The 26,594-nt window shown below is 34.5% G+C and overlaps 1 protein-coding gene and 1 long non-coding RNA gene across 3 annotated transcripts in view; both read right to left on the bottom strand.

Moving 5' to 3' along the window:
* Positions 1-22,927, bottom strand: part of TfIIB (transcription factor IIB) — a 53,426-nt gene extending 30,499 nt beyond the window's left edge. For both annotated transcript variants that reach the window (XM_075295577.1, XM_075295578.1), the window contains exons 1-4: positions 22,774-22,927; positions 22,311-22,719; positions 3,995-4,229; positions 3,819-3,940 (exon numbers count right to left, since the gene is read on the bottom strand). In XM_075295577.1, coding sequence (XP_075151692.1) covers positions 3,819-3,940; positions 3,995-4,229; positions 22,311-22,719; positions 22,774-22,790 — 783 coding nt within the window. In that variant the 5' untranslated portion in view covers positions 22,791-22,927. The remainder of the gene's footprint in view (positions 1-3,818; positions 3,941-3,994; positions 4,230-22,310; positions 22,720-22,773) is intronic.
* Positions 13,480-13,931, bottom strand: LOC142223631 (uncharacterized). Its single transcript, XR_012718836.1, has 2 exons — positions 13,738-13,931; positions 13,480-13,675 (listed from the first exon to the last, which is right to left on the bottom strand). It is a non-coding gene; the product is annotated as an uncharacterized LOC142223631 (long non-coding RNA).
* Positions 22,928-26,594: the final 3,667 nt, after the last annotated feature.

Genomic DNA, 26,594 nt, shown 5'->3' with positions numbered 1-26,594 from the left:
GCTATATGGTGTTGTAGTCTGGTGGCCGGCACTTCAGAAACCGACTGGTTTAGAAAAAGTTCAGCGTATGGCGTGTTTGTGTATTTCAGGCGCATTCAGCAAGACAGGAACAAATTCCCTTAATGTCATGCTGCATCTATTGCCTTTAGACATTTTGGCCAAACAGTCAGCTGCAACAACGGCTGTGCGGTTGCGCGAACTATCGCTGTGGTCGGAAAATGGTTACGGTCACAGTTCTGCCCTCAAAATAATGTCAGATGTGCCTAACGTAGTGGATTACACTTTGGCGAGTCCACTTTTCGACAAAAAGTTTGAGACTCTATATCCCAACAGTGAGGCGTGGTGCACACAGACCCCGGGGAATAAAGAATATATAGATTTCTACACTGATGGCTCCAAATTGGATGGACAAGTGGGTTTCGGAGTATATTCTAATGATCTGGAACTTCAAATAGCGAAAAGATTACCTAATCACTGTAGTGTTTTTCAGGCTGAAATATTAGCAATAAGAGAGGTGGCGAATTGGCTGAGAAGTAATGTTCCAAAAAATGTGGGCATTAATATATACTCAGACAGTCAACCTGCAATAAAATCCTTGGACTCTGTGTTCCTCAACTCGAAAACGGCCATCGATTGCCGCAAATCTCTCAATGAGATGGCTGAGCAGTACAATATTCACCTAATATGGGTGCCTGGCCATAGGAACATACCGGGGAACTGCGAAGCGGATGAGTTGGCAAGGCTAGGGACTACCTTACATATTCCAGGGGAACTAGAATTTGTTGGTATGCCCCTAGCTACCTGCAAGCTCATGCTGCGTGAGAAGGCTGTTATGATGGCAAATGTTCGATGGGAGAATTGCAAGGGTTGTAACGACACCAAGCAAATATGGCCCCATTTCAACTTAAACCGCACACTAGATATGCTAGTGTTCTCGAGACGCCAGATATCACTCCTGATATCTGCTATACGGGTCGCTGCCTGATAGGCGATTTTGCAAAAACTATTGGTGCGAAGTATAATGACTATTGTATGAGCTGTCATGATGCGGAGGAAAAGGAATCAATAAAACACCTCTTGTGTGAGTGTCCTGCATTTTGTGTAAAGCGCAAGCAACTTTTAGGAGCATATAGCTTCAGATTACTGGCGGATCTGGAAAACGTTAACTTAAGCAGTCTGCTAATATTTTTGGAACAATCTGGTTGGTTCAACAAAGAAAAATAATCAAGAAGGTTCAGCGGTTAAAACTAGAAGTGCCCATATGTAATAGGTACTTTTAGTTAATGTGGTATCACAATGGACTGAATAGTCTAAGTGAGCCTGAATCTTAATCGGGCTGCCACTTTAACCTAACCTTAACCTAACCTTCCTTCTTTCATGAAAACATACCCATTTTTAAGTTGCATCACTTAATTATAAGGACAAAACGACTTTATCGTCTTTTGGACAAGGAAAACAGTTTATATAAAAGAAATTCACAAATGCTATTATAACCAAAATTCGCGTTCGTATTTTAAGGAGACGACAATATTTTTTCAGTGCACAAAGCTCTTCACATCTACTATTTTAATTTAGTAATATCGTAATAACTTTAGAATATTATAATAACATAAAAAGGATAAACGAGTCAAATGATAATATTCCCAATAATTTACTGACAGTTTATCTAACAAATTTGTATGGTAATAGTAGATTTAAAGTTTACGATAACTTTTATGTATATAATGAAAAAACTTTACAACAAGGTGTATTTGCTACAAAAATGCCCGCATAATGGCTGGACTCATTATTAATGTTTCAACTGAGCTTTGAAATATGTGGAAACCCTTATACTTGCAGCAAGGCTTAGATAAAAACGCCGATTTATCCATATTTCAATAGAAACATGTCGAAAAAAAAAAACAAAAATAGCTAAAAGGGTCATGAAAAAAAGCCAGAAAAAAAAGCTAAAAGCTAAATGCATTTTTTCCCGCTAAACGTCTTCAAAGAAAAGCCAAAGCGGGAAAAAAGCTAAATTGGCAACGCTGATGTCCTCATTCCAGAGTACGCCAAGTCAACTTAGCATTTTTTGATGGAGTTCATTGTTTTTTATTCGCATTGATGTGAATTGCATCCTGTCAAAAGTTCGAATTTATTGGACACTTCTATCAAAAGTTATTGTTAATATTGTACGCAGCATGTGACTAAAGTTTTAAAAATTTCCAATACAAAAAGGGCAAAAAACTTTGAACTTGTTTCCTTAAAATTCACTTTTTAGACTTAGCGTACTTTGGAATAGAGACATCGACATTTTCTAATAAATTGGTTCTATACATTATAAAAGTCCTTCATGTTTCCATTAAATTCGACAAACCAATTCGACCTTTAGTGTTTTCAGTTTCAACAAAAACCCATTATAAACGCCGTCAGGATCATCACTTAACACAAGAAAAGCGAGAAAATTAAGAAATACTTAATTGATTTAATTTGGTAGAATGTAGTTTCTTTTATTGCGGAGATTATGTAGTTTAGTAGATTGTATTTTTCATTTCCTTCGTAGTCCTTTTCATATATTGTTTTAATACTTTCTAGATTAGGAAAAAGGAAACCACGGTGGTACTGGTTACCATGCCCGCCTTGCATTCAAAAGGTCATGCGTTCAATCCCAGTTCCGACCAAAAATTACCTCGGCGGTGGATTATCTCCTCACAATAATGCTGGTCACATTTCTTACTGCTTCAAAGATTATATAAGTTTTCTCAACGCAACGTGATATGCCGTTCGGACTCGATTATAAGAAAGATGTCCCATGTTATTGAGCTAAACATTGAATCGGACATCACTCTTTAAATGTGAGTATTAAAAGCAACATAAAATTATAACCTTTTTAGCAACTTTTATTGCAACTTAAAGAAGAATGATCCAAAGCAATCCTTATACTTGCTTACATAGTTCAAACGAAAAAACCCTGGACAACACTGCAACTCAACTGTCAATACCTCCTTAATTGGGTTTGATGGAATTCAATTTATATCAAAATTTTTTGAGTGTATGTAATGTATATACTTTTTGCATTATTAAATAAAATAATTGATCTCATATTATATACAAATTATGGGCTTTTATTATGATCAGGTATCCTATGCTGTTTAAAGATCTCGAAAGAAACAAAAGTATCAAATAATATACAATTATATCAAATTATATCTTTTTAGATCTAATTAGACGTGTCTCATTTTTGAGATCTGATCAGATCCAATTCCATAGTATTTAGATCTGACCAGATATAACCATTTTTCGGATCTGCTCAGATCTGATCATATCTTGGCTCAGATCTTACCATATCAAATCAGATCCCCCAATTTTTACACGGGATATTTTAAACCCTACATTCCATTGCTTTCGCATCACTGTGAAAGCAATGGATTGCAATATATTTTGGGTTAGGTATTCTTTTGCTGTATCGTGGTTGGACGAGACTTGTCCTTTTAAAATTTTCGAATACTTTCGACTTTTCCTTAATTTGGAACACCATTGTGAAATCATCAATGAAAGTAACGCCAAATATAGAGTCGTCCCATGCAGTTGGCGATATAGGACACCAAACATCAAGAGTGGATATGCTCTAAATATCGTGAAAGCATATTTGGTAAATATTTTATACTTTGATGCACTAATTCGTTAAATTGGACTTTTAAAGGCTTTGAATTGCTTAAATTAATGGAAATTTAATTTATATTACGACCAGATATCACTATCCAGGCCAATGAATTGAGTGACTTTAAGTTTATTAAATATTTTCAAAACCCAAATATCAAAACAATTAAATATTTATTTACCTGTGAGGCCATGTATATAGCAGCTGCAGCAACTGAGATTGGGGACCGACCAGGAACAATGTCCATTTCAACCGCCTTCTTCGCGATATGCGTAGCCGCTCGCTGTACCATATTTGGAAGGTCTGAAAATTCATAAATTAGGAATAATGTTGTACGAAAAAAATATTTTCACTTACCAAGATTGGCACAAAATCTTGACATAAAATCTGCCGTTGTTATTAGATCCACGCTAGTTTCAAGGGCTTTTAATGTTAGTTTGAAACATCTTCCTATTTCCTTTTTGCTAATTTTGCTGACTGCACATATTTCCTTGAATGTGCGCGGAACTCCTTCTTGTCGACATGCTATATAAAGACAAGCTGAAGCTTTGGCATCGTTGGAACGTCCCTTAAGATTTTTTCCATCATGTACCTACAAAAAAAAACATATATACAGTGCTGTTCAATACATTTGTAACTAGCCCTACCATGAACTTTATATAAGTATATCTTCTGAGAATAATAATTTTATTGGAGTGTTTTTTCCAAATTCTTATTGGGTAAATGAGTGGGCTGTTATAAAATATTGATATTTCCCGAAAGGTAAAGAATCGTATGATTCGACCTGTTCAAAACATTTGCAACTATTTTTTGTATTTTTTAGCTGAAATAGTTATAAGGACCTATAAGAGTATAGATTAAACTTACAAAGGGGTAATATCGTTTACTTCATTGCCTAATTTGGTCATAATCTGATCGTCATGGGCCTTTATGCTCTATTTTTGTAATAATTCAATAAAATGACAGGTAATAAGTATAATCAACATATTCAAAAGTGAAATATCGGTGATTTTAAAGTTGGAGTATCAACTGCGTCTCGATTTATAAACAGAGGATTCACCAAAATTGTGCACTGAGGTAGAAGAAAACCTAAGACTATGCCAGAAGAAGATCATATAATCAAATGAACTATGCAACCATTCACTCAAATATCATCTAAAGATGTCAAAAAATATATTAAACCATAATGATCAGATGTACAGCTTTAGAAGCCGGAGTGCGACTACACAAAATGTCAAAAACCACTTATTTCCATGAAAAATAGATTAATTACAAAAATACCTTAAATGTCCTGAGGAGCAGTGGAAATGTCTTATATTTTCCTACGACCCAAAGTTTAAATTGCATGGATCGGATGGTAGAAGTTTAGTACGAATACTGCAATTTGCCGGAAGTATATAACTTCCCAATTATTAAGATTCAAAAGGCGAGAAAAAATATATTCCATGATTCGTCGATGGTAGAAGATTGGAAAACATTTCAGTCCGAGAAACAAGTAATGGAGAACGTATAAAAGAACACGCAATGCCCACAAATAAATAAATTATAATAAAGTGTAGTTAGACATTGTTTCATGTATGAAATCAGGCCAAATTTCATTAAAATAATAACATAGAATCAAACTTTACATTTTTTCCGTTTTATATGAAAATTGACCGAATGAATTCTAGAGAATGAAGGAAATAGTCAAAAAGATTGAAGGAGAATTTATTTATTTAGGTTATATGATACCAGCCGGTTAATTTATAAACAGTAAAGTACAGCAATAACATAATTCATAGATTTATATAATATAAAATACAATACAAATAATAGAGATAAAAAACTTTAAAATTAGAGACAAATCTTAGTATACATGTTTATATAATTTAAGAAAAAAGAAAAAGAAATAACGTATAAAATAATACAAAACTAAAAAAGGATTAAATAAATAAAACAAAAGTAAGTGGTAATAACATCGTGCAAAGTGGTAGGAAAAATAGACAAGGATAAATATAATGTATATATAGCAGTAAAAAATTTAATTATGATGAAAGAGATGTTAAAGCCTATAGTTAGTGATCAGGAACAAGATAACAAACAGGAGAAAAAGAGCAGGAATTAACAGCAACGGAGACAAACAGGAATAAGGACTTGTTAACAGCAGGAACAAATAGTTGGATGGACAGGAACAGACACGATGTAAGCAAGCAAAGACAGTTGTAGAAACAAATGGGATGATTAGGAACGTAACAGGAACAGAATCGAAAGATAAGAAGAGGTAGTGGACAGGAACAAAGTGTTGAGATGGTCGGTATCAGAACTCAAAGTTTTATGGTGTAGTCGGTCGAAGAAATTTATGTTGTACTAGGAGGTTGTACAACAGAGCGTTTAATTAATACAATAGAATCATAGATAGAAAATAAATAACGTAATTCGTTGTACTCTTTTGAAATCTATAAAAGGGATTATGTGACTCATAGTTATGCTTAAGGACAGGAAGCAATAACGGGGTTAAGTATCTTAATTGACGCACTGGAACATTAAATTGTAAAGTATTTATTAAAAATGGTGAGTCCATTTCCCCTTTTAACAATTTTACGAACAAGCTTCTCAAAATCCTCCTGCAATCAGTGATGCCAGGATTTTTTTTTTGAAAATTCCCTACGCGGCTCCTAAAAATTTCCTTTCCCTACGCCCAAAATTGTTTTCCCTACATTTATCGCTACGGTAAAAAATTGACTAAATTCAAACAAAAATGGCGAGAAAATAACAAATATTTCTTTAAAATTAATAGTCAGGGATAGTAAATAGTAAAGGGACCAAATGTGCAATAATATTAATACTGACATTCTTAATTGGATTTCAAACTTTGCAACATCATTGCTCATTTCTAACACTACCAACATTTTTCTTGTGAACTTTACAGGCCGCGTGCTTCTTCAGGTTAGATTTTCCACAATTTCTAGTCAATCCTTTATTTCAACAGTGAGCCAATTTGCACGAAAAGGTTGTTTTCTAAATTTTGCTGGAATGGTTTTTGTAGACGACATTTTTTAAAAAATTAAAAACTCTTATGAACGTAATTTGCATATAGGTAAACAGCGTAAAACAGTTATTTAAAGATATTCCGGAATAATATTCTACATTTATATAAGCAAACCGCAAATGCACTGCTGAAGTGATCTTTGTATTAGCAAATATTGGGAAACGCCAAGTTGGGGAAGCCATCACCTGTTTATGTACCTAAATGGAAGCGTTCATTCCTGCAAAAGTAAATCTATTTCATGTAATTAAATACCAATGCAAAAAAAATCTTGTAACGATATCGCTGACCTTTTCTAAATAATATCATTACAATAACATCGTTGGCGGTGAACGTATTCAATTAGTTGATGCCTTGACTACAATATATTTTGGATCTTATAATATTTGAAATATTAAGCAAAAGTACTCCTCTTGTTGCAAAATATAGTAAAATCTGAAAATTGGAAAATTTCCCTACATTTTTATAAAAAATGAAAAAACTGTCCTTTTTTCTCTACAGTTGTAATTTTAGAAAAAATCCCTACGAAAAAGGATTTTTCCCTAAACATGGCACCACTGCCTGCAATTTAAACGAGTCCTCAAGTCTTTCAAAAGATAAAAACAGTTTAACGTCATATGCAAACATCAATATATCGGAATAATGTACAACAGAAGGGAGATCGTTCTGTAAAAGATCCATAAATCTTCGTAACGAACTCTAACAAATTCGTCACAGTGGACCTTCCCTTAACAAAACCATGTTGGCAGGAGGAAATAACAGAACTCACACAATGTCTCAGACGCGTCATAATCAACTGTTCAAAAAGTTTCAGGACAGCACTCAACTTAGCTACACATCTATAATTCCCAACAGCAATTTATGTAAAGGTATAATATAACTCTCCTTCCACAATTCCAGAAAGAAACCAGTCAATAAAGAAATATTGAAAAGTTCAGTGAGACGAATATAAATCGCATCTGCGCACTTCCGAAGAATAGCAGAAGGTACACCATCTGGACCAGGGGAAAAACTCGGCTTCAACTTCAACAAACCCTCATAAACTTCCTCTTATAAGGAATAAAATTAGATGGAATAATTGCATAAGGTTAATCCAAAACTAGAACTGAGCCAGAAACATAAGAAGCCTGGAAAAAATCCACAAAGAAAGTCAAAGTGACAAAGTCATAAAACCTCTTCGGGTCCCATCTCAAATTGGCCCTCATACGTTCCAAGAACTCTCCATAACATCTATGATTCTGAACATTGTAGCAATAACGAGCGCTGACATAATAAGTATAATCCCGCAATGAACCAGTCCTCTTATATATCCTAAAATATCTATTCCTTCTATTCCGATAAAAGCGCAATTGACCATTATACAATGGTGGACCTGAAGAAGTACCGGTACGTCTTGTCATTCAACCGTCGAACGGAACGGACGTGTTTTTTAATAGCGGATAAACTCATCGTAATAAGTACCTACTACAAATTTCAAGTGTGGTGGGATATTAAGCCACCATGCAGCGAAATTCAAAGACATCCACTGGGTTGCTAACTTCAGGGCCCAGTGGACGAGTATCGACTGGAGTTATAAATTTGGGCAATGACCAAAAGTTAAGCCCAATTAGTCGACCTGTAGACGGGTCGACAGGTGGCGACACTTTGACAAGTCGAACCTTTTCCAAGGTAACGGCATCAAAAGGAGGTAAGAGTTATTCTTTATTTCCCATGTATTATATATCCAACTAAGGATATTACGATTTTTTCTACTGTGTATTATAGTACAAGGCGAAAGAGGAGGACAACAACAACGCAGAGACAACAAAAAATGCGCGTCTATCCACACCTGATCGGTCGTCTATCCATTTATCTCAGATTGAGAATATTATTGAAAAACAGACTCTCTTTATTCAATCATCGTTTCTTAAATATGAAGAGAACTTACACAACTACATTAATAAGAGGCTTCAAGACGTAGAGGCAAATCTCTTGAAATCTCTCAGCAATCGTTTGGATGAGATAGAGATGAATGCAAAAGAATTGAGTGAGAGTTTCAAAGATGGAAACAGGGTACCGTGAAAATCTTGATATTCTGAACGAAATTCAAACCTTCAAAAAACATGCTGAACGGCAAGATAATATGGCAGTGTCTTGTGATCTGAGAATTAATGGTATACCTTACAACAATTCGGAAAACTTAAACAATGTGTTTGACAGTATCTGTAATGCCATTAATATACCTACTCCACCCTACAAAACTGTTTATCGTCTCAGGAATAAAAACTTGGGTAATTCTGTGGACACAACCATAACTGTTCAACTTTTTACTCCATTTCTGAAAATTTTCATTTTGAAGACTTTTGCACAATATAGAAAAACAAATAATACTTCTCTACGGCTTCATAATATTGGATTCAATTCTAATGGACCCATACATATTCACGAAAATCTTACATCGTTGAATTACAAAATCCTGCAGGCTGGGACTAAACTGAAAAAGCAAAACATTATCGCCTCTGTTTATTCCTTTCGTGGACTCATTTATATTAAGCCCACATCCAATAATGAACCTGTCCTTGTTGAAAGCCTGGACCAACTTAACCAGCTTTTTCTTTCAACATCCACTAATGATCTGTAAGCCCGTCTTATATGTGCTCTATGCTAATAAAATATTGTTGATACTTAATGTTATACATTTGAAAATATGTCGTACTAAAATTTTTAAATTAGTTTTTTATATTTATATCAATCACTACTTTCCAAAGTCAAACGTATTAGCGTTGTCCGAGGTCATATTTAATGACAAATATGGATAACATTTTGAGTCCTAACGACGGCGTGAGAACATTGGTTCGGATTCTAACAAAGCAAAAATCTGGTTTAAATATATGTCACATTAATGCCCAGAGTTTAAGAAGGAAAATTGATGAATTTAGATATATCTTTGAAGAATCTGGAGCTGATGTAATTTGTGTGACGGAGGCGTGGTTCAACGAGTCTATAACTGATTCAATCATAAAAGTATCCGGCTATAACCTAGTAAGAAATGACGGAAAATCTCACGGTGGAGGTGTGGCAATATACATAAAACAGAAATATAAACATAAAGTTGTCTTTACATCTCAGGAAGACGATAAGGTCGAATCTATTTTCGTTGAACTTAAAACAAATACAAATAAGGTTCTAATTGGTTGTGCTTATCGCCCAAACAGATTAATCCCTTACACTGATTTTATAACCAATCTGCAAAACTTGACTGTAAATTACAATGACATCATAATCGCTGGTGATCTCAATTCCAATATCCTTATGGAATCGACACTAACTGAATCCCTTAGTGCAATTGAATTACACATCGTAAATAAATGTTTACCTACACACTTTGGAGGAACGAACAATAGTCTGCTCGATATTTTTATGGTCGACGATATGGAGAAAGTACTGTTATATGACCAATTGAGTGTTCCTTGTTTTTCTAAACATGATCTAATTTTACTCTCCTTCAACTTTCGCTGTCCTGCTGATGAGAATCCACAAAAATACTACAATTTCAATAAAATCAACTACGGTTTTCTTGAAAATGTGTTCTTCAGTATGAATTGGAGCCAACTTTACAGTATACAAACAGCAAACGATCAACTTGAATCAAGTAAATAAGGCAATTCAGAGAGCCAAAACAAATTACTATCAACGACGATTTAGCTCAGCGTTGAACTCTAAAAAGAAGTGGAAAACAATATCCTCTAGTCACGCTCAGGTTAATGCTGACCCTAATGAGTTGAATGACTACTTTTTAAATTTGCCTACTGGTAACAATAATAATAGAAATATCTTAAACACTTCCTCGATATTGTTAAATGCACCAAATTTTCCTGCCGAATCTGAATTTGAATTCTCTTGTATACAACCTAACGATGTACTCAAGAGCTGTTTGTCTGTGAGGTCAAATGCAATTGGCATTGACTGCATTCATCCCAAATTTATTAAAATATGTTTACCTGCACTTCTGCCTTATATAACGCATATTTACAATACCATTATAATGACTAGTAACTAGTAACCTGTTGGAAACATGCTAAAATTCTACCAATTCCAAAGTCAAAAGGGGGCACTGAATATCGACCAATTTCTATCCTGCCGTATCTGTCAAAAGCGTTCGAACGCATTTTGTATGAACAGATGTCACAACACATCGAGAGCTATAAACTCTTGTTCCAAAACCAATCTGGATTTAGGTCCAAACACAGCTGCACGACTGCATTGATTGATGTTGCCGATAATATTCGATCATCAATTGATGATGGACTTGTCACATGTCTAAGGGCGTTTTCGTTTCGCAAAAAAATATGTTGCCTTGGTGTTACACTACTTTTTCCCTCATTGTTTTTTCGCCCAAATGATATTGTCATTCCAAAGTTATTATTAATTCATAATATTGTGAGGGATACCGGATACAAAATCTAAGATAGTGTCCTTGATATTTTGCAATCAATTTCGAGAATGTTGCACCTTTTTTTCCAATCGAAATCGCCATAACTTTATTGGACCACTCCAAGGTATTCGACTGTGTAAACCATGACTTGCTATGTTCAAAGTTGAGAAACAATTTCAATTTTTCTGTAACTGCATTCAACTTAATACTGATGTATCTACGGAATCGATTGCAGTCTGTTCTGGTAAACAACATAACGTCCAGATTTCTAGAAGTCCAGAGAGGTGTACCTCAAGGTTCAATTTTAGGTCCACTCCTGTTTTGTATATACATTAATGATCTTCCAAATTGCATCAAGTTTTCAAACATACATATTTATGCGGACGATGTTCAAATATATTTGAGCTGTAAGAAAACTGAGCTCCCGCAAGGAATTGCAAAACTTAATTCAGACTTGGATAATGTTAATATTTGGGCAAGAGATAATGGACTCCACATAAACCCAAGCAAATCGAAGTTCATGATTATGTCTAACAGAACAATACAACCTGAGTGAATATCCTGTTAAAATTGGCAGTGAAAACATTGAGCACGTTACTGAGACAAAAAATTTGAGAATAATCTTCAATCCAAATTTAACTTGGAATGATCACATCTGCACTACGTCCGGGAAGGTTTTTGGGATGTTACGTACATTATATCAAACACAATACTTTACACCTCAACATATAAGAGAATTACTGGCAAAATCATACTTGATGTCGACCCTCCTTTATGGTTGCGAAGTCTTTTCTTCCTGCGATGTTAGGAGCAGATCCCGCCTTAAATCTGCCTACAATGCGATTGTGCGGTATGTCTATGGTATCAAACGTTATGAAAGTTGTTCATCTTTCTCAAGAAAATTATATGGAGTCGAGTTTAATAATCTGTTGGACATACGAATTCTCACACTCTTACATAAAATTATCTACACCAGAACACCTACGTATCTTTACGATAAATTACGATTCGGAAGAACCAACCGGAGAATCCTGCTTATACCCCAACAACACCAACATTTAATTTCTGAATGGCACTTCTTTCTCTCTGCATGCCGTCTATGGAACTCTTTGCCTGCATCAATACAATTTACTCACAACGCTAATACGTTTAAGAAGTCACTATATACATTTTATTCTCAATAGTTTAACTTTTTCAATAATTCTGTCCCATGTACACTTTCATAGTTTGTTTTGTTTTTATTCTTAATCCATTCCAAGCTTTAATGATGTTTATGTATTTTATATATTGTAGCATAATGCAAAATAAGTTATTTAAATATGTAATACTACCTCTTAAAATCGCATACTGTAATTAAAAGATTATAATATCTTATTGTATGTGAAACCTCATTCAAATAAAATGAAAAAAATAATCCCTCACGAAAGAGATTCAAGAAACGCAGAAATGTTTTGTTTATCCTAAAGAAATTAGGATCAGTCGACCCAAGCACGTTGTCGGCTAAACAAAGCGTTTCCTTAAAATGGGCTCAAGGAATTCTTAAGGCTGGAAAAAGGGAACGATCATCGATCGGAAATCGACAAGCCTCTGTTATTGCGAGAGTCACCGAGATCTCTGAAGAGGACATTCTTGATGACTCGATTGAAACGGCTGATGTGACGGTTGTTGAAAATCTCGATGGTCCTACGGATCCTCCAGATAAATCTTCACCATTGTAAGGCCGCATGTGCTGCCTTAAAAGTTCTCCTGATGAAAGGGGACATAGATATAGTTCTTATTCAAGAACCATATGTTTATATAAACAAAATATGTGAATTAAGTACTCCGGGGTTCAAACTATTGCAGTATACTGTTAATGATGTAAATCAAGCCTGTATAATTGCTAAAAACGAGCTCAACTTGTTTCTGCTTCCTTCAATGTGCAATATAGGCACTGTCGTTGCCAGTTTAGAAATAGCCAAATGCAAATATTGGGTATCTTAGGTCTACTTGGCACATGATAGGGAGATGCCTCCATGTGCCGTTAACACCTTACACCCAGAAAAAAGTGACCCCTTCTTTAAGTTAAAATGAACTCATTGTGAAGAAAGTTGAACTTCGTATAGCGCCAAAGACATTTTTATTTGTTTGAACGATGTGATTTTCGTAGAAATTAGGAATAATGCATTCCATATATTAGTTAACATTTTCCTATATTTATATACCACTATACTACAGAATGAAAAAATTTAACTAATTTGAATTCATATATGGAATGATTTTATTGAAATTTTTTCATTCATTTCGACAAATCTTACACATTTGTGGTAAAACTTTTACTTCATAATTAGAACTGCTTTCCTCCGTTTTTAAATACAATTTGATTTATTTCTATAAGCAATTTTATCTTCAATAAAAGACATGTTTTATTAATATATTGAATATATTTATTAAGAATCAACAGCATCGAATCTCTTTGAAATATTAGTTTATTATTCCACTATTTCCAATTTCCGTGTGATATTATCAACTGTAAAACGCACTTTTTCTTCTTCTTGTACTTTTCACTTTTAATAAGTTGCTGCCTAACGTTTTTGTCCTCCTTTTACAATTTCAATACCTACAAATATAAAAAATCATAAAACATTTTTGTTGCAAAAGGTTAGCGTCACTGAATATTACCTGATAATTGAAGATTCCAAAATGAAGACAAATGAAGGGTTGTTATTCTGCTGGTGTTTACTTTCTTTATACACTATCACGAACATTGATAGATTTATTTAAAAAAACGAAAATTTTTCTCACTAATTTAAAATAACAAATATTTTATATATTTTATTTGTTATTTATTATATTATTTTACCATATTATTTTTTAACAATCTCTCCGTATACCAAAACAACGCGATTCCAACTAAAAAAACAACCGACGCGCAAATATATCGATTACACCCACGCGCAAACACATCGATTACGATGACAGGTATCGATTACAGGTAGACAATAGAAATGTAGGAAAATTTCCTATATTCTAACAAGTGTGTTTCCTTAAGTTTTGAAAGGATTGCATACTTCTTAGTACGAATGAACTAAAATATTTTTCTATGCCAAGTGTTGTTCGTATGTATGAAAAACTTTCTATTATAAAGGAAGTCGCAATTATCATTTTATAAGAAATTTTACTGAGGAAACTTGGTTTTAGTTCGGTTTTTGTTTATTTTTACGAATGCTTTGTTATCGGTGAATAAAATTTTCTTTTTCAGTAGTAAATTCTTATACCCAGCGAAGAAAATAGTATGAGTAAAATTCCATGCCTTATTCTAGTTAATGAACTATTCCTAACTGCTTACAGTTTAGGATTTTTTTACTGAAACGAGTAAATTTTATTATTTTTCACAAAAATTTACCTTAATGGAAATAAAATGGATAAACTATATTGATGAAAATTTTTTCCTTTAGTTTCGAAGGCACTTTTTTCTGGGTGTAGTTGAGGAGTCATTGAAAACAAAGACAAATCTCATTATGGGATGCGATGCAAATGCACATCATAATATATGGGGAAGTGGTGACATTAATACTAGAGGAGAGTCACTCCTAGAGTTTATTTTGCGTACTAATTTGGTAGTTTGCAATAAGAGAGATGCCACAACCGTTGTCACTAAAAACAGAGAAGAGAAAAAGTGGGAACTAAAACCAAAAATTGTGCATTGGCTATACACGGCAGTGGTTAGACCTATAATGCTATATGGTGTTTGTAGTGTCATGAATTAAATTCCCTACTTAATAATCGCATTTATTTACATTTCCCCTTTTTTAACATAGAATATATTTCCAATACAATTCCAATATAATGTTATGCGTGTATGTGTACATAATTATGTATTTCCAATATGCATCAATATTCTCATTGTAAATATGAATCTCAGTGAATAAACGGTACTGTAAAAGAATAACCTTCAAAATATCAAGTGTTTCAATTGCCTCGGTTACAACAGTTAAAGTTTTGCCAAATTTTCTACAAAATGGATGAAGAACAGTTTAAAATTTTTATGGACGTCCACAATCGTTTAATCGAAACAATATCCAGAATGCCGTCGACAAGTCAATCAAGTACTGCGTCTTCCACACCGGTACTTGTGCCCAATTTCGATGTATTTTATTCAACAAAGGAACCCTACAAAAATTATTTTCGAAGGTTGAAAAATTACATCGAAATGAAAAACATAAGTGAGAATAAGGAGTACTGTCCTAAGCTTTTGCTAAATTCGATAGGAGCAAAAATGTTTAATTTGGGGGCTGCCTTGGCGGCACCTAAAGAAGTAAGTGCTCTGTAATACGATGAATTGTGCAAAACCTTGGAAGCACATTTATCCCCAAAAATTAACCTCTTGGTTGCACAGCACAAATTTTTAATCAAGTATCACACACCAGAACAAACAATTTCGGAATATGTAGATGCATTAAGGGAAGAGATTGGAGAGTGTGCTTTTGTGTCCCCATGTAATTGTAGAACGTCAGTGGCGGACCTGTTTTTGCGCGCACAATTTATACGAGGTATAATAGACAGTATGAGGGAACAATTGTTACAGTCCAAAGCTGCGGAATTCGACGAAATAGTCAGAAAGGCAATTAGTTTAAAATCTGCTAAAGCTGATGTCCGAACAATGACAAACTCAACGTGGGACGTTAATAAAGTAACTCGCATAAACAGGAAGAAAGCAAGTTTCACCAATCGCAAGGGGAACTTTCAAAATACAAAGGTTGATTATGTTAAACTTGGAATCAGTGGATTGTGCCTACGTTGTGCCAAACCTGGCCATTTTGCTAAAGATTGCCGCATTGACAAATCCGAATTAAGTTGTTCTGGGTGTGGGAAAAGTGGGCACCTGACTAAAGTATGTATATCAACGATTATGAATAAAAATATAAACAAAATAGAGGATGAAACAGCATATTCACAAAGTGACTATGAAGGTGATGACTACGGGGTGTATACCATAGTGGATGTCTATCAAAATGGCTCAGATTCTAGTGCACGTTATATGGCAACAATTGAGATCGAAGGAGAGCCAGTGCGATTTGAAATTGATTCCGGTTCTGGATATACTTTTCTTCCCAGGAAAATTTCCAAAAATGTGAATATTAAGAATTCAATCACGTCAACCAACATCGTGTTTCGATCATATACACAGGATACCTTTGTCCCTGATGGGAAAGTTCGGGTAAACGCCAAGTTTAATGGAGTGTCGATTACGGATGAAATGTACATTGACCCTGACCTAATACTGAACCCTATTTCGATGATATCATCGTGCATGGCAAGTCAACTGAAGAATGTGTTACTAATCTAAAAAGATTTTTGAGACAATTGCAGAAGTATGACTTACATCTAAATCGAAAGAAATGTTCATTTTTCAAAGAAAGTATCGAATTTTTGGAGCACGTCATCGAACACAACAAAGTAAAAAAATCGCCATCAAAAGTAGAGGCAATTATCAACATGCCTCCACCAGGAAATATCGATGAAGTACGGCGTTTTTTGGGGATGGCAACGTACTACGGCCGTTTCGTACCAAATATTTCAACAATTAGTGCACCTTTACGAGAGCTTCTAAGGAATAATACTAAATTTAGATGGTCACCAGAGTGCAAAAAATCATTCGAAAAAATTAAAGTGGAATTGGTTAGTGATAGAGTTTTGTATCCTTTCCATCCACTATTGCCTATTCAGGTGGCTTGCGATGCGGGACCAACAGGTATCGGTGGGATTCTGTCACATTTGGTAGATGGATGCGAGCGGCCTATTGCCATTGCCTCTAGAGCTCTTACGTCAGCCGAGAAGAATTATTCTCAATTGGATAGGGAGGCATTGGCAATCATTTTTGCAGTGCGCCGTTTCCATTAATATCTGTTTGGCCGTCATGTTAGGCTCATAACAGATAATCAGCCGATAATTCGAATATTTCATCACTTTATATGATAAAGGAATATTATCCTATTATAAATCAATTCAAATATGACCTTGACGTAATATAATCATTTTTGACCATATTAAAATAATTTTTTTACCAATGGAAATGTCAATCTTAATCTTAGTTATGTATTTTTCCTATTAATTGTTAAGTTTTCTGATGTTCCTTTGTAAAGTGTAAAACACTAATTTTGTTTTGTGTCAATAGCGGTTTTAAGGTACTGTAAAATTATAATTATAATTAAATTATAATTGGAAAGACATATGAAATGTTGTTTTTCAGTGCTTTTTAATAGTTGTAAAAACCATCGACACACCGTATAACAATGTTATCATTTTGGGGTTGTCAAAGCGTTCGTTAAACCATCGGAAAAGCGTATAAAACATTGTTTTCATGACGCTTTCAAAACGTTGTTAAATACAATCGATACACCGTGGAATGATGTTATCATTTTGGGGTTGTAACAACGCTTTTTCCCACCGTGTATCAACCGTTCACAACGCTTTTCCGATGGTTTTTTTCTGACTGGGTGGTTACCGTCCAGTGAGGAGACGTTGGAGGTACTTTCGGACCCACGTTTTCATGGAAATCAGATGTTTGAACCATGTTCTGGCGCTGCAACAGAGACTCAGCGGTCATTTCCTATCGAGGAAATTGTATCGGAATCTAGAAGGGGCATTCAATAACGTCCATCCGAGCTCGATATTAAATGGACTGACAACTCTTAATAAATGGTCGTGCACAAAATATTTCTTGTGAGTATGCTGTACAAATTGGAAGTGAACAAATCGAGCAGACACACAAAACAAAAAAAATTTGGGAATAATTTTCAATAATTCTCTAACATGGAACGATCATATAATTGCTGCCACAGGAAAAATGTTTGGTATGTTACGAACTTTTATCAAACGCAGCATCTTACCCCCCTTAATATTCGTATCCTTTTGGCCAAGTCGTACCTAATACCAGTGTTGTTGTATGACAGTGAACTCTTTACTAAAACTGATGTTAACAGTAAAAATCGTCTCGAATCAGCATATAAAGCCATATTAAGATATATTTACGGTCTTAAACGATTCGAAAGTTGTTCAGCCTTCCCCAAAAGCTTATACGGAGTCGATACTGGAAATTATTTAAATATTAAAGCACTCATCATGATGCATAAACTGATATACACAAAAACTCCATGCTATCTTCATATGAAATTACAATTCGGAAGATCAAGTAGACGTATACTTATTGTTGCAAATCGTAATCAACTATTGCTTTCTGAATGGCAATTTTTTACTAACACAACTAGTGTTTGGAACGCTCTCCCTTCCGTTATTCAACGCATAAGCACCGCAGATAACTTCAAAAAAGCACTATTTATTCATTTTGGTACTTAATTTTCTTTTTGTTATCACATTTTGTATGTTATTATATGTATTAATTTTAAATTTTAATCGAATTGTTAAATATTGTTATATTTTTTATTTCCTTTAAAATTGTTACCTAGCCATAACTAGTATTAACTCTATTTCATGTAGTTATGTTTTTTTCCTAAACAATCTATGTAACATCTGAAATATTTTATGTCACATACTGTAATTATAAGATTATAAATCTTGTTGTATGTGAGGCAATAAATAAATAAATAAAAACAAATAAATAAAATAAAATAAATAAATACTTAGGCTGTTAGACCAACTTCTAACGAAGCAACGTATTTCAGCCACACTGGGACAAGCAAACAAACAAAAGTATGTGAAGAGAGGCACTCCAAGGAGGAGTTCTATCATCTCTTCTTTGGAACGTTGCCATAAACAACCTTCTGGTTTCCCTAGAAAAAGAAAGGATAAAAGTGGTGGCATACACAGACAATGTAGCTCTAGCAGTCAGGAGAAAATTCCCATCCACAATCCTAGAGTTAACTACGGACTGAGGTAAATCGTTTATAAATAACAAAAATAAGACAGGCCCCAAATGACTACCCTGAGGCACACCTGATGGGACATCAAAGCACCTTGAATAGGAATCACCAAAAGACACAATCTGCGTACGGTAATCAAGATACGACGAAATCCAAGCCAAAAGTGTAATGGCCAATCCAATCCTATCCAGCTTATAAAGGGTGATTTGTTAAGAGCTTGATAACTTTTTTTTTTAAAAAAAACGCATAAATTTTGCAAAATCTCATCGGTTCTTTATTTGAAACGTTAGATTGGTCCATGACATTTACTTTTTGAAGATAATTTCATTTAAATGTTGACCGCGGCTGCGTCTTAGGTGGTCCATTCGGAAAGTCCAATTTTGGGCAACTTTTTCGAGCATTTCGGCCGGAATAGCCCGAATTTCTTCGGAAATGTTGTCTTCCAAAGCTGGAATAGTTGCTGGCTTATTTCTGTAGACTTTAGACTTGACGTAGCCCCACAAAAAATAGTCTAAAGCCGTCAAATCGCATGATCTTGGTGGCCAACTTACCGGTCCATTTCTTGAGATGAATTGTTCTCCGAAGTTTTCCCTCAAAATGGCCATAGAATCGCGAGCTGTGTGGCATGTAGCGCCATCTTGTTGAAACCACATGTCAACCAAGTTCAGTTCTTCCATTTTTGGCAACAAAAAGTTTGTTAGCATCGAACGATAGCGATCGCCATTCACCGTAACGTTGCGTCCAACAGCATCTTTGAAAAAATACGGTCCAATGATTCCACCAGCGTACAAACCACACCAAACAGTGCATTTTTCGGGATGCATGGGCAGTTCTTGAACGGCTTCTGGTTGCTCTTCACTCCAAATGCGGCAATTTTGCTTATTTACGTAGCCATTCAACCAGAAATGAGCCTCATCGCTGAACAAAATTTGTCGATAAAAAAGCGGATTTTCTGCCACTGATTTTGGTAATAAAATTCAATGATTTGCAAGCGTTGCTCGTTAGTAAGTCTATTCATGATGAAATGTCAAAGCATACTGAGCATCTTTCTCTTTGACACCATGTCTGAAATCCCACTTGATCTGTCAAATACTAATGCATGAAAATCCTAACCTCAAAAGAATCACCCTTTATAACAAGAGCTTATGATTCACCCGGTCAAAAGCTTTACTAAAATCATATACATATTTATTTGCATATACATATTTATTTGCTGTTTACAAAGACCACTAATTGGCAAGATATTCCGAGCATGCTCTCTGTATCAATTGTACGAAATCTTCGTGGAAGGTTGAAACAATATTCGAAGCCCTATTCTGTGCAGCCTGTAAGGATTTTAAAGATACAGTATTCCTTACTGCATAAATCATTGGCAAATAAGATAAATGTGAATGCACAAGAGAATTATAGAGCATAATTTTAGATTCGACGTTAAGTTTGTTTTTAAATTTGTGTAACATTCCTATACCAGCAGATATCTTCGACTTCATTTGATTTATATGACTTTCCCACGAAACGTTTTGACTCAGATTTACACCGAGGTATTTCACACTTTCAGATTCAAAAATCTCATTTCCATCTATATGTACACTGAGATTTGTATCATTTCTCAAAACATAAGGGCGAAATCTAATAAACTTTGTTTTAGTGGAATTTAATATTAATTTGTTAGCCCTCAAATACTCACTTAAGACAGATGCAACATACTCAATCTGCGTTTTCAATACTTCTGGAAAATCATAGTTATAAATAAGGCATATGTCATCCGTGAACATATATAATTTCCCGAAGAATTTAACATTCTTCAAATCATCGATATAGATCTTAACCCTTTCACTACCAATTACCACTACCACTTAGAAGGACATTCGAAAAAGACACCAAATTCTATTTTTCCACTTAGTTTCGATTTATTTCTCGATGTTCTTTTAAAGTAGAGGCTTTAATCTAAATAAGCTATAAATATTGTCCATATTGGTGAGGTCTAAAATACATTTTTATAAACTTCCTTAACAATAAACGTACTGTACTTTTCTAGTAAATGGAAAGTACAGTACGTTTATTGTATGTTCCTAGTAAATCGAGTTTTATACAAAAACTATAGCTGATACTTTTACGGGTTCTTTTTTGTATTTTTTCTCACACTTTGAACAAAATTATAGGCCAAATAGCGTCTATTTTCGTAAAGCTATTTTGTCACAATTCAAGAATCAAGTTTTCAGAACAAGGTCATATAGCTCTTGAAGTAATAAAAGTGCGTTATCAAAATGACAATTTTTATTCTACATGCTGTTAGTAAAATTAAAAACAGAAGAAAAATAAAAGTTTTTATCGTTAGGTTAATTTCGGTAGTGAATGTTAAATAGCAAAGGTCCTAGTACGCTGCCCTGAGGAACCCTACATATATCAGGAAGTATATCGCTTTTTTCTTCCCCCACTTGTACATACTGCCTCCTATTTTTTAATTTATTTATTTTCATATGTAACTAAGCCTTACAAAGGCCTTATACAGTTACTTAAATCAACATTTTAAATACTACTCAAAACAATTCTCTTATTTCTAACATTAATATACTAACAATAATACAACAACAGGATACTACTCTATTAAATTACTATTAAATAACTTCTGAATAATAAAAGTGTGTTAGAAGATACCCCCATAACTTCAAGTTTCCTCAAGAGAGTAGGATGATCTACCAACTTAAATGCCTTAGCCAGGTCAAAGAACACGCCAGCCACTCCTTTCCTCCTACTGTCTATTCCATTACATATAGTATCAATTACATCAACTATAAAACCATACTGACGTCCAAATAACAATCTATTATCCTCAAGATACTCAGCCAGCTGCAAGAATATTATATTTTCAAACACTTTACTAACAGTAATAAGTGATGATATTGGCCTGTAGTTTTGAATTATATTTTTGTCGGTGCATTTTGGTATTAGTATTACCTTCTGAATTTTTAATATATCTGGGAAAACAGCTTCGTTAATCATGGTATTGAAAACCATAGCCAGATACTGTAAAGTAATATACATCCTTATCAACAGTAAATTTGCCATGATTCCATCATAGCCAGGAGCCTTATTCTTATCAATTTTCTCGTCGACAAAAATTGTCCCATTATTGGTGCTAGGAATTGTTAAATTTATGTTTTTTCTTATACATGCTTACAATAAAATAACAGTGAAACTGCCATTTTTCCAAAAAATTTGGTCAATATTCTACTTCTTCATCGTACATGTAAACGACTTATTGGGTTTTTTGTTTCTTATTCATACTTTCAATAACAATTTTTGAAACAGCATTTATTTCCAAACTGAATAGACACTCAAAATATAGAAAACATAAAAAGTTATCCTTACCTGTTTAAACAGGTTATTTGCCCGGTCAACAATTGTTTTTGGTAAATTAATTCGATCTGCCATCATAGAAATTTCCTTAAATGCTAAAATGAGAGACCTATCGGAACTGCTCATTGTCCTTCTATTTTGATATTTCGGAGATCCAAAGGCATCAAACGAAGCTGATCCTGTTCCGGGGCCAATAATTGTGGACAGATCACCTCCACTTAACAGCGGGTTCTCTGGACCGCCGACACGGCTGGGATCAACACCACTTTTTTCGTTACTGAAGGTGCGCCATTCAGATCCCACATCTATAACCCGATCTCCCACAACAAGACCGCATTCGGAACATATCATGTCTCCAGCTCGGTAATCCTCAATAAGAGGAGCGTCGGGATGGGCATAGCAACATACTTTGTTGGTATCTCTGCAAAGAAATTTTATGTCAAAATAATCGCACAAAGAACATTGTTATTAATACCTAGATGTGCTTGCCATTTTCAACTTATTTTTTCGTATATTTTTCTTAACTTGATGTTAGTTTTTATGATTGATGTACTGCTAACTTTAGCATTCTATGCGTCTGATGGCAGTCAGCTGCAAGCCAAAGAGCATTAAATATTAAGAGGCAGCTTTGTAATTGCAAAAGTGAAGAGCTAGAGGTCTCTGTAAATCGAATGTCGAAATCCGTATATTTTCAATTAGAGGTGTGCGCGTGACACGCGTGAATCACATGAGTAGTGAATAAAATCTGAAGCAACTCTCGTGAATGTGCGTGAATGAGACTGGGTATTAAGTTCGAGTTTAGCCGCTAAAATCGTCATTTTTTCACGATTACTTTTCTTTAATTATCAATTTTAAGGAATACAAACTATGTGAAAATTTGCTTTGGGCTATTCCCCATCTGAAACAAATATGTATAATTTTATGCCTTTTTATACTGATTTAGTTTTCACTTTAGTGAAAAAATTACGATTTTAAGGTGGGTACTATGTTTGTTGGCACGAAAAAAACTTCACTTAACCATTCTTTCGCGTTGAAAAATGAGAGTGTTGACAATACATTTCGAACGAAGAAAACAGCTATTTTGGAGCTATTCCGCGTTTATTTCTCTGCAATTTAATTGACAACATCGCCAAATGTCATACTATTTTTACTTATACATACGCAGCAGCTGATTGTTTACATACACGCATTCATGATAATTGTTTTGAAAAGTGTTTTTCTACCAGTTTTTGGATTGTTTTGCTAAAAAATCTCATACAGCACTGGACACTAATAATTGTTAAGAATAAAGCTCCAGCCGCTCTACTCCTGGTGTCTTACCACATTCTGCAACAGCTTTTACAACATGTGGTACATTGTCTTCTTCAGCTTTTCCAAATGGATACCGTCAATTTGTAACGCACATCAAAAAAACATATAATTCCGGTGTTATGCAATCTTTTACATCATCCGCAGCAATGGGTTCATAATTCGTTCAGCAACAAACTTAATTCGTTGGTGTCCACAATATCTACATAATCGCATTGCATTAACAGTGGACAAGAGTGTACTTATGCACATGCTGTTGCCGCCTCACTAGCAATTTCAACTCCAGTGGTCACCACCACAGTTTCCACAAAGGATAATAACGCCATTTCATTTGCCAATATTGTTACATCGGGGGGAACAACCAACTTAAGCCCATAACTCAAGTTCAAGGGTAGTTCCTAAGCCAAAGTCACTGTTCCCGACTTATATTTCGTCACAAAGGGATGTTAGTGTTCTATACCAGACTCTTCGTTGACTGAAATTAATACATTGAGAAGCAATTGGCTGGTTTACTGAAGGATGTTATACTCTCCCAATGTATAAGTTCCAATAACTATTTCAGTCACGTTATGAAATTCAACCAGTGTTTTGAATTGATAAAATGCAAGAATGCCGCTAACTGAAATTTAAAAGCCACAACGAAATTAAATCGTTTCATTCCAGCCTATCGCAATCATTTTGGACAAATGATGAATACAAGAAAATTATTTTGCTATTTAAATAAAAATTATTTAATTATTTACTATAAACATTTATTTTGGATATAACTTTGTTCAGAAAAATTTACTAATTTTATATTAAAAAGTATAAAACGTATAAGACCACCCAATTACCTATACCCCGGTATATAAAAATAAGACAAGTTCGATTATAATTTTATTATGAGTTTTTATTAATTTGTACATTTATACACTAATTAAAGACCCTAGAACACAATGTTTTCTTTTCTGGACTATCAGCTTTCTTTCATTAATATTGTTATATTTAAAAATTTTTAATTATCATTTCTCATATTTAGCTTTCATGTTGTTTCCATTAAAAATTACAATTGCATTAACATTTCTTTTGTTCAGTTCTCATTCATTTACGCCTCTTACACACAAAAAACGAGCTCGCTTAACAAATAGAAAAGGGAGCAATTACGAGGAGCGGTAAAATAATAAAAAAAGTACAATTCATTTCTTTGTAAAAAATGGGTGTTGAATGTAGAAGCACTGGGTTTACAGAGATAAGACGAAATCGTTTTTAAGCATATTTTAAAAAAGAAATCTTCATCGATTACATCTGCAGTATTATGACAATTAGCTTCTTCTACTTCTTCGTGTTCTGTGCAAACATTATGTTGCATAACATTAGTCAATTCTAAATTAGCAGGGGATGATGATAAATGGTGGCCTGGTTGTATCTCTACAATATGACGCTGATGGAATGCTATTGTTGCTGATGGCTGAAGCGATGATGGTACTGTTGTAATAGGCGGAGTTTCCAACGGGCACCGGTCGCCGATTGGAAACTCCTAGAAGACATTCCTTAGGGGTAAAATTTCACCCAGCCACTTCTTCGCCAGCAAAATCCAATTTAACAACATCACCTGGTAAACATTCCTCCACATCAACTTCATTCTCTGCCGTATTTATACGGTTCAATGTCATTGTAATATCTGGACCAGACTTAAGTCCCACGGTAGCTCCTGCTAAAGCCATTGTAGTGGTGGGAACAACAATATTCGATCCAGCTGCTGGTGATACTATTGTGGATGATTGTGAAACCACCATTGCATTAGTATTGCATTTGTATTACTAACGGCAGCAACAGTCGATATTGCATTTGAAGAATTAGTAATAGTGGCTAATGTTGGAGTATTTGCTGCCACCCCAATGGGACCACTCACTACTTGGGCGGCCGTTGTATTTGGTTGTTGCAATACAATATTTGCGGTCACAGCCACTGTGGTCGTGGCAGGCGTTGAGGGTGCTATGTTGGAGTTGTTCACTGTAGCTGATGTAGTGGCTGCAATTGTGGGTGTCAGGGATGTGAGGGCAGACGCTACTGTGGCAGAAACGGCTACAGAACCAGATGCTGTTATATATGTTATATACATATAGCACTCCGTTATTTTTATTTCGTCAATCGAATTGCATTTTTAAATAACAACGCGAACCACTTTTGTATTCTAATTTAACACAAATCATTTGAATAAATCAATTATTTCTTAATTCACATTACAAATGGCGCCATGTTTTGAAACTAACTAATCTCAACATATGGAAAAATTTAAAGCCGAACTAATTAGGGACTATGCACTTTATGTCAGTTTTTCAACTCGAAAAAAAAAAACAAAGTACCACAAATGAAAAAATATTTCGGTAGTTTTTCGCATTTTTGGTTTTGTATGGGATTTCGCTTCGGAAACCGAACATAGTACCTACCTTAAAGCTGAGTACTATGTTCAGTTTTCAAGCTGAAAACCAGCTTGTTTTCACGGTTACTTTTTTTAATTAAGGCCGGTATGCACCTCTAGCGAAAAATTTCATTGCCATAAGAAATGCATTGCTATTTATGCTAACGAAATTTTCGGTAGCGTTCAATTTCGTAAGCTGGTACGCACCTCTAATGAAAATAACAGGGTTGTCAAAAGCATGTTTTGGCAGCAAACATTTAATTTATTACAATCATTGTGTGCGTAAAAGTTTTAAAAGGTCTGTAAATAATAAAAAAATTATTTGAGGAATATTTGGAACATATATTAACAATTTTTAAAAGCGATTGGCTGGTTTAAAATTTGTGTACACAGCCCTGTTTTTTTGTTGTAGACTTAAATAAATTTTTGCTACCGAAAATTTCGCTAGAGGTGCATACCGGCCTTTAACTAATTTAGAAATATAAAATTATTTGCAATCAAATCCTTGGGTCTTTTCCATCCATTATTTGACAAGACTCGATCAAAATATAATCGTCTTCATAAATATATTTGTACTTTTAATTTCG

The sequence above is a fragment of the Haematobia irritans genome, chromosome 2, assembly GCF_050003625.1.
Source record: "Haematobia irritans isolate KBUSLIRL chromosome 2, ASM5000362v1, whole genome shotgun sequence".
NCBI classification, from domain to species: Eukaryota; Metazoa; Arthropoda; class Insecta; order Diptera; family Muscidae; genus Haematobia; species Haematobia irritans.
This window is presented reverse-complemented; position numbering and strand designations above follow the sequence as displayed.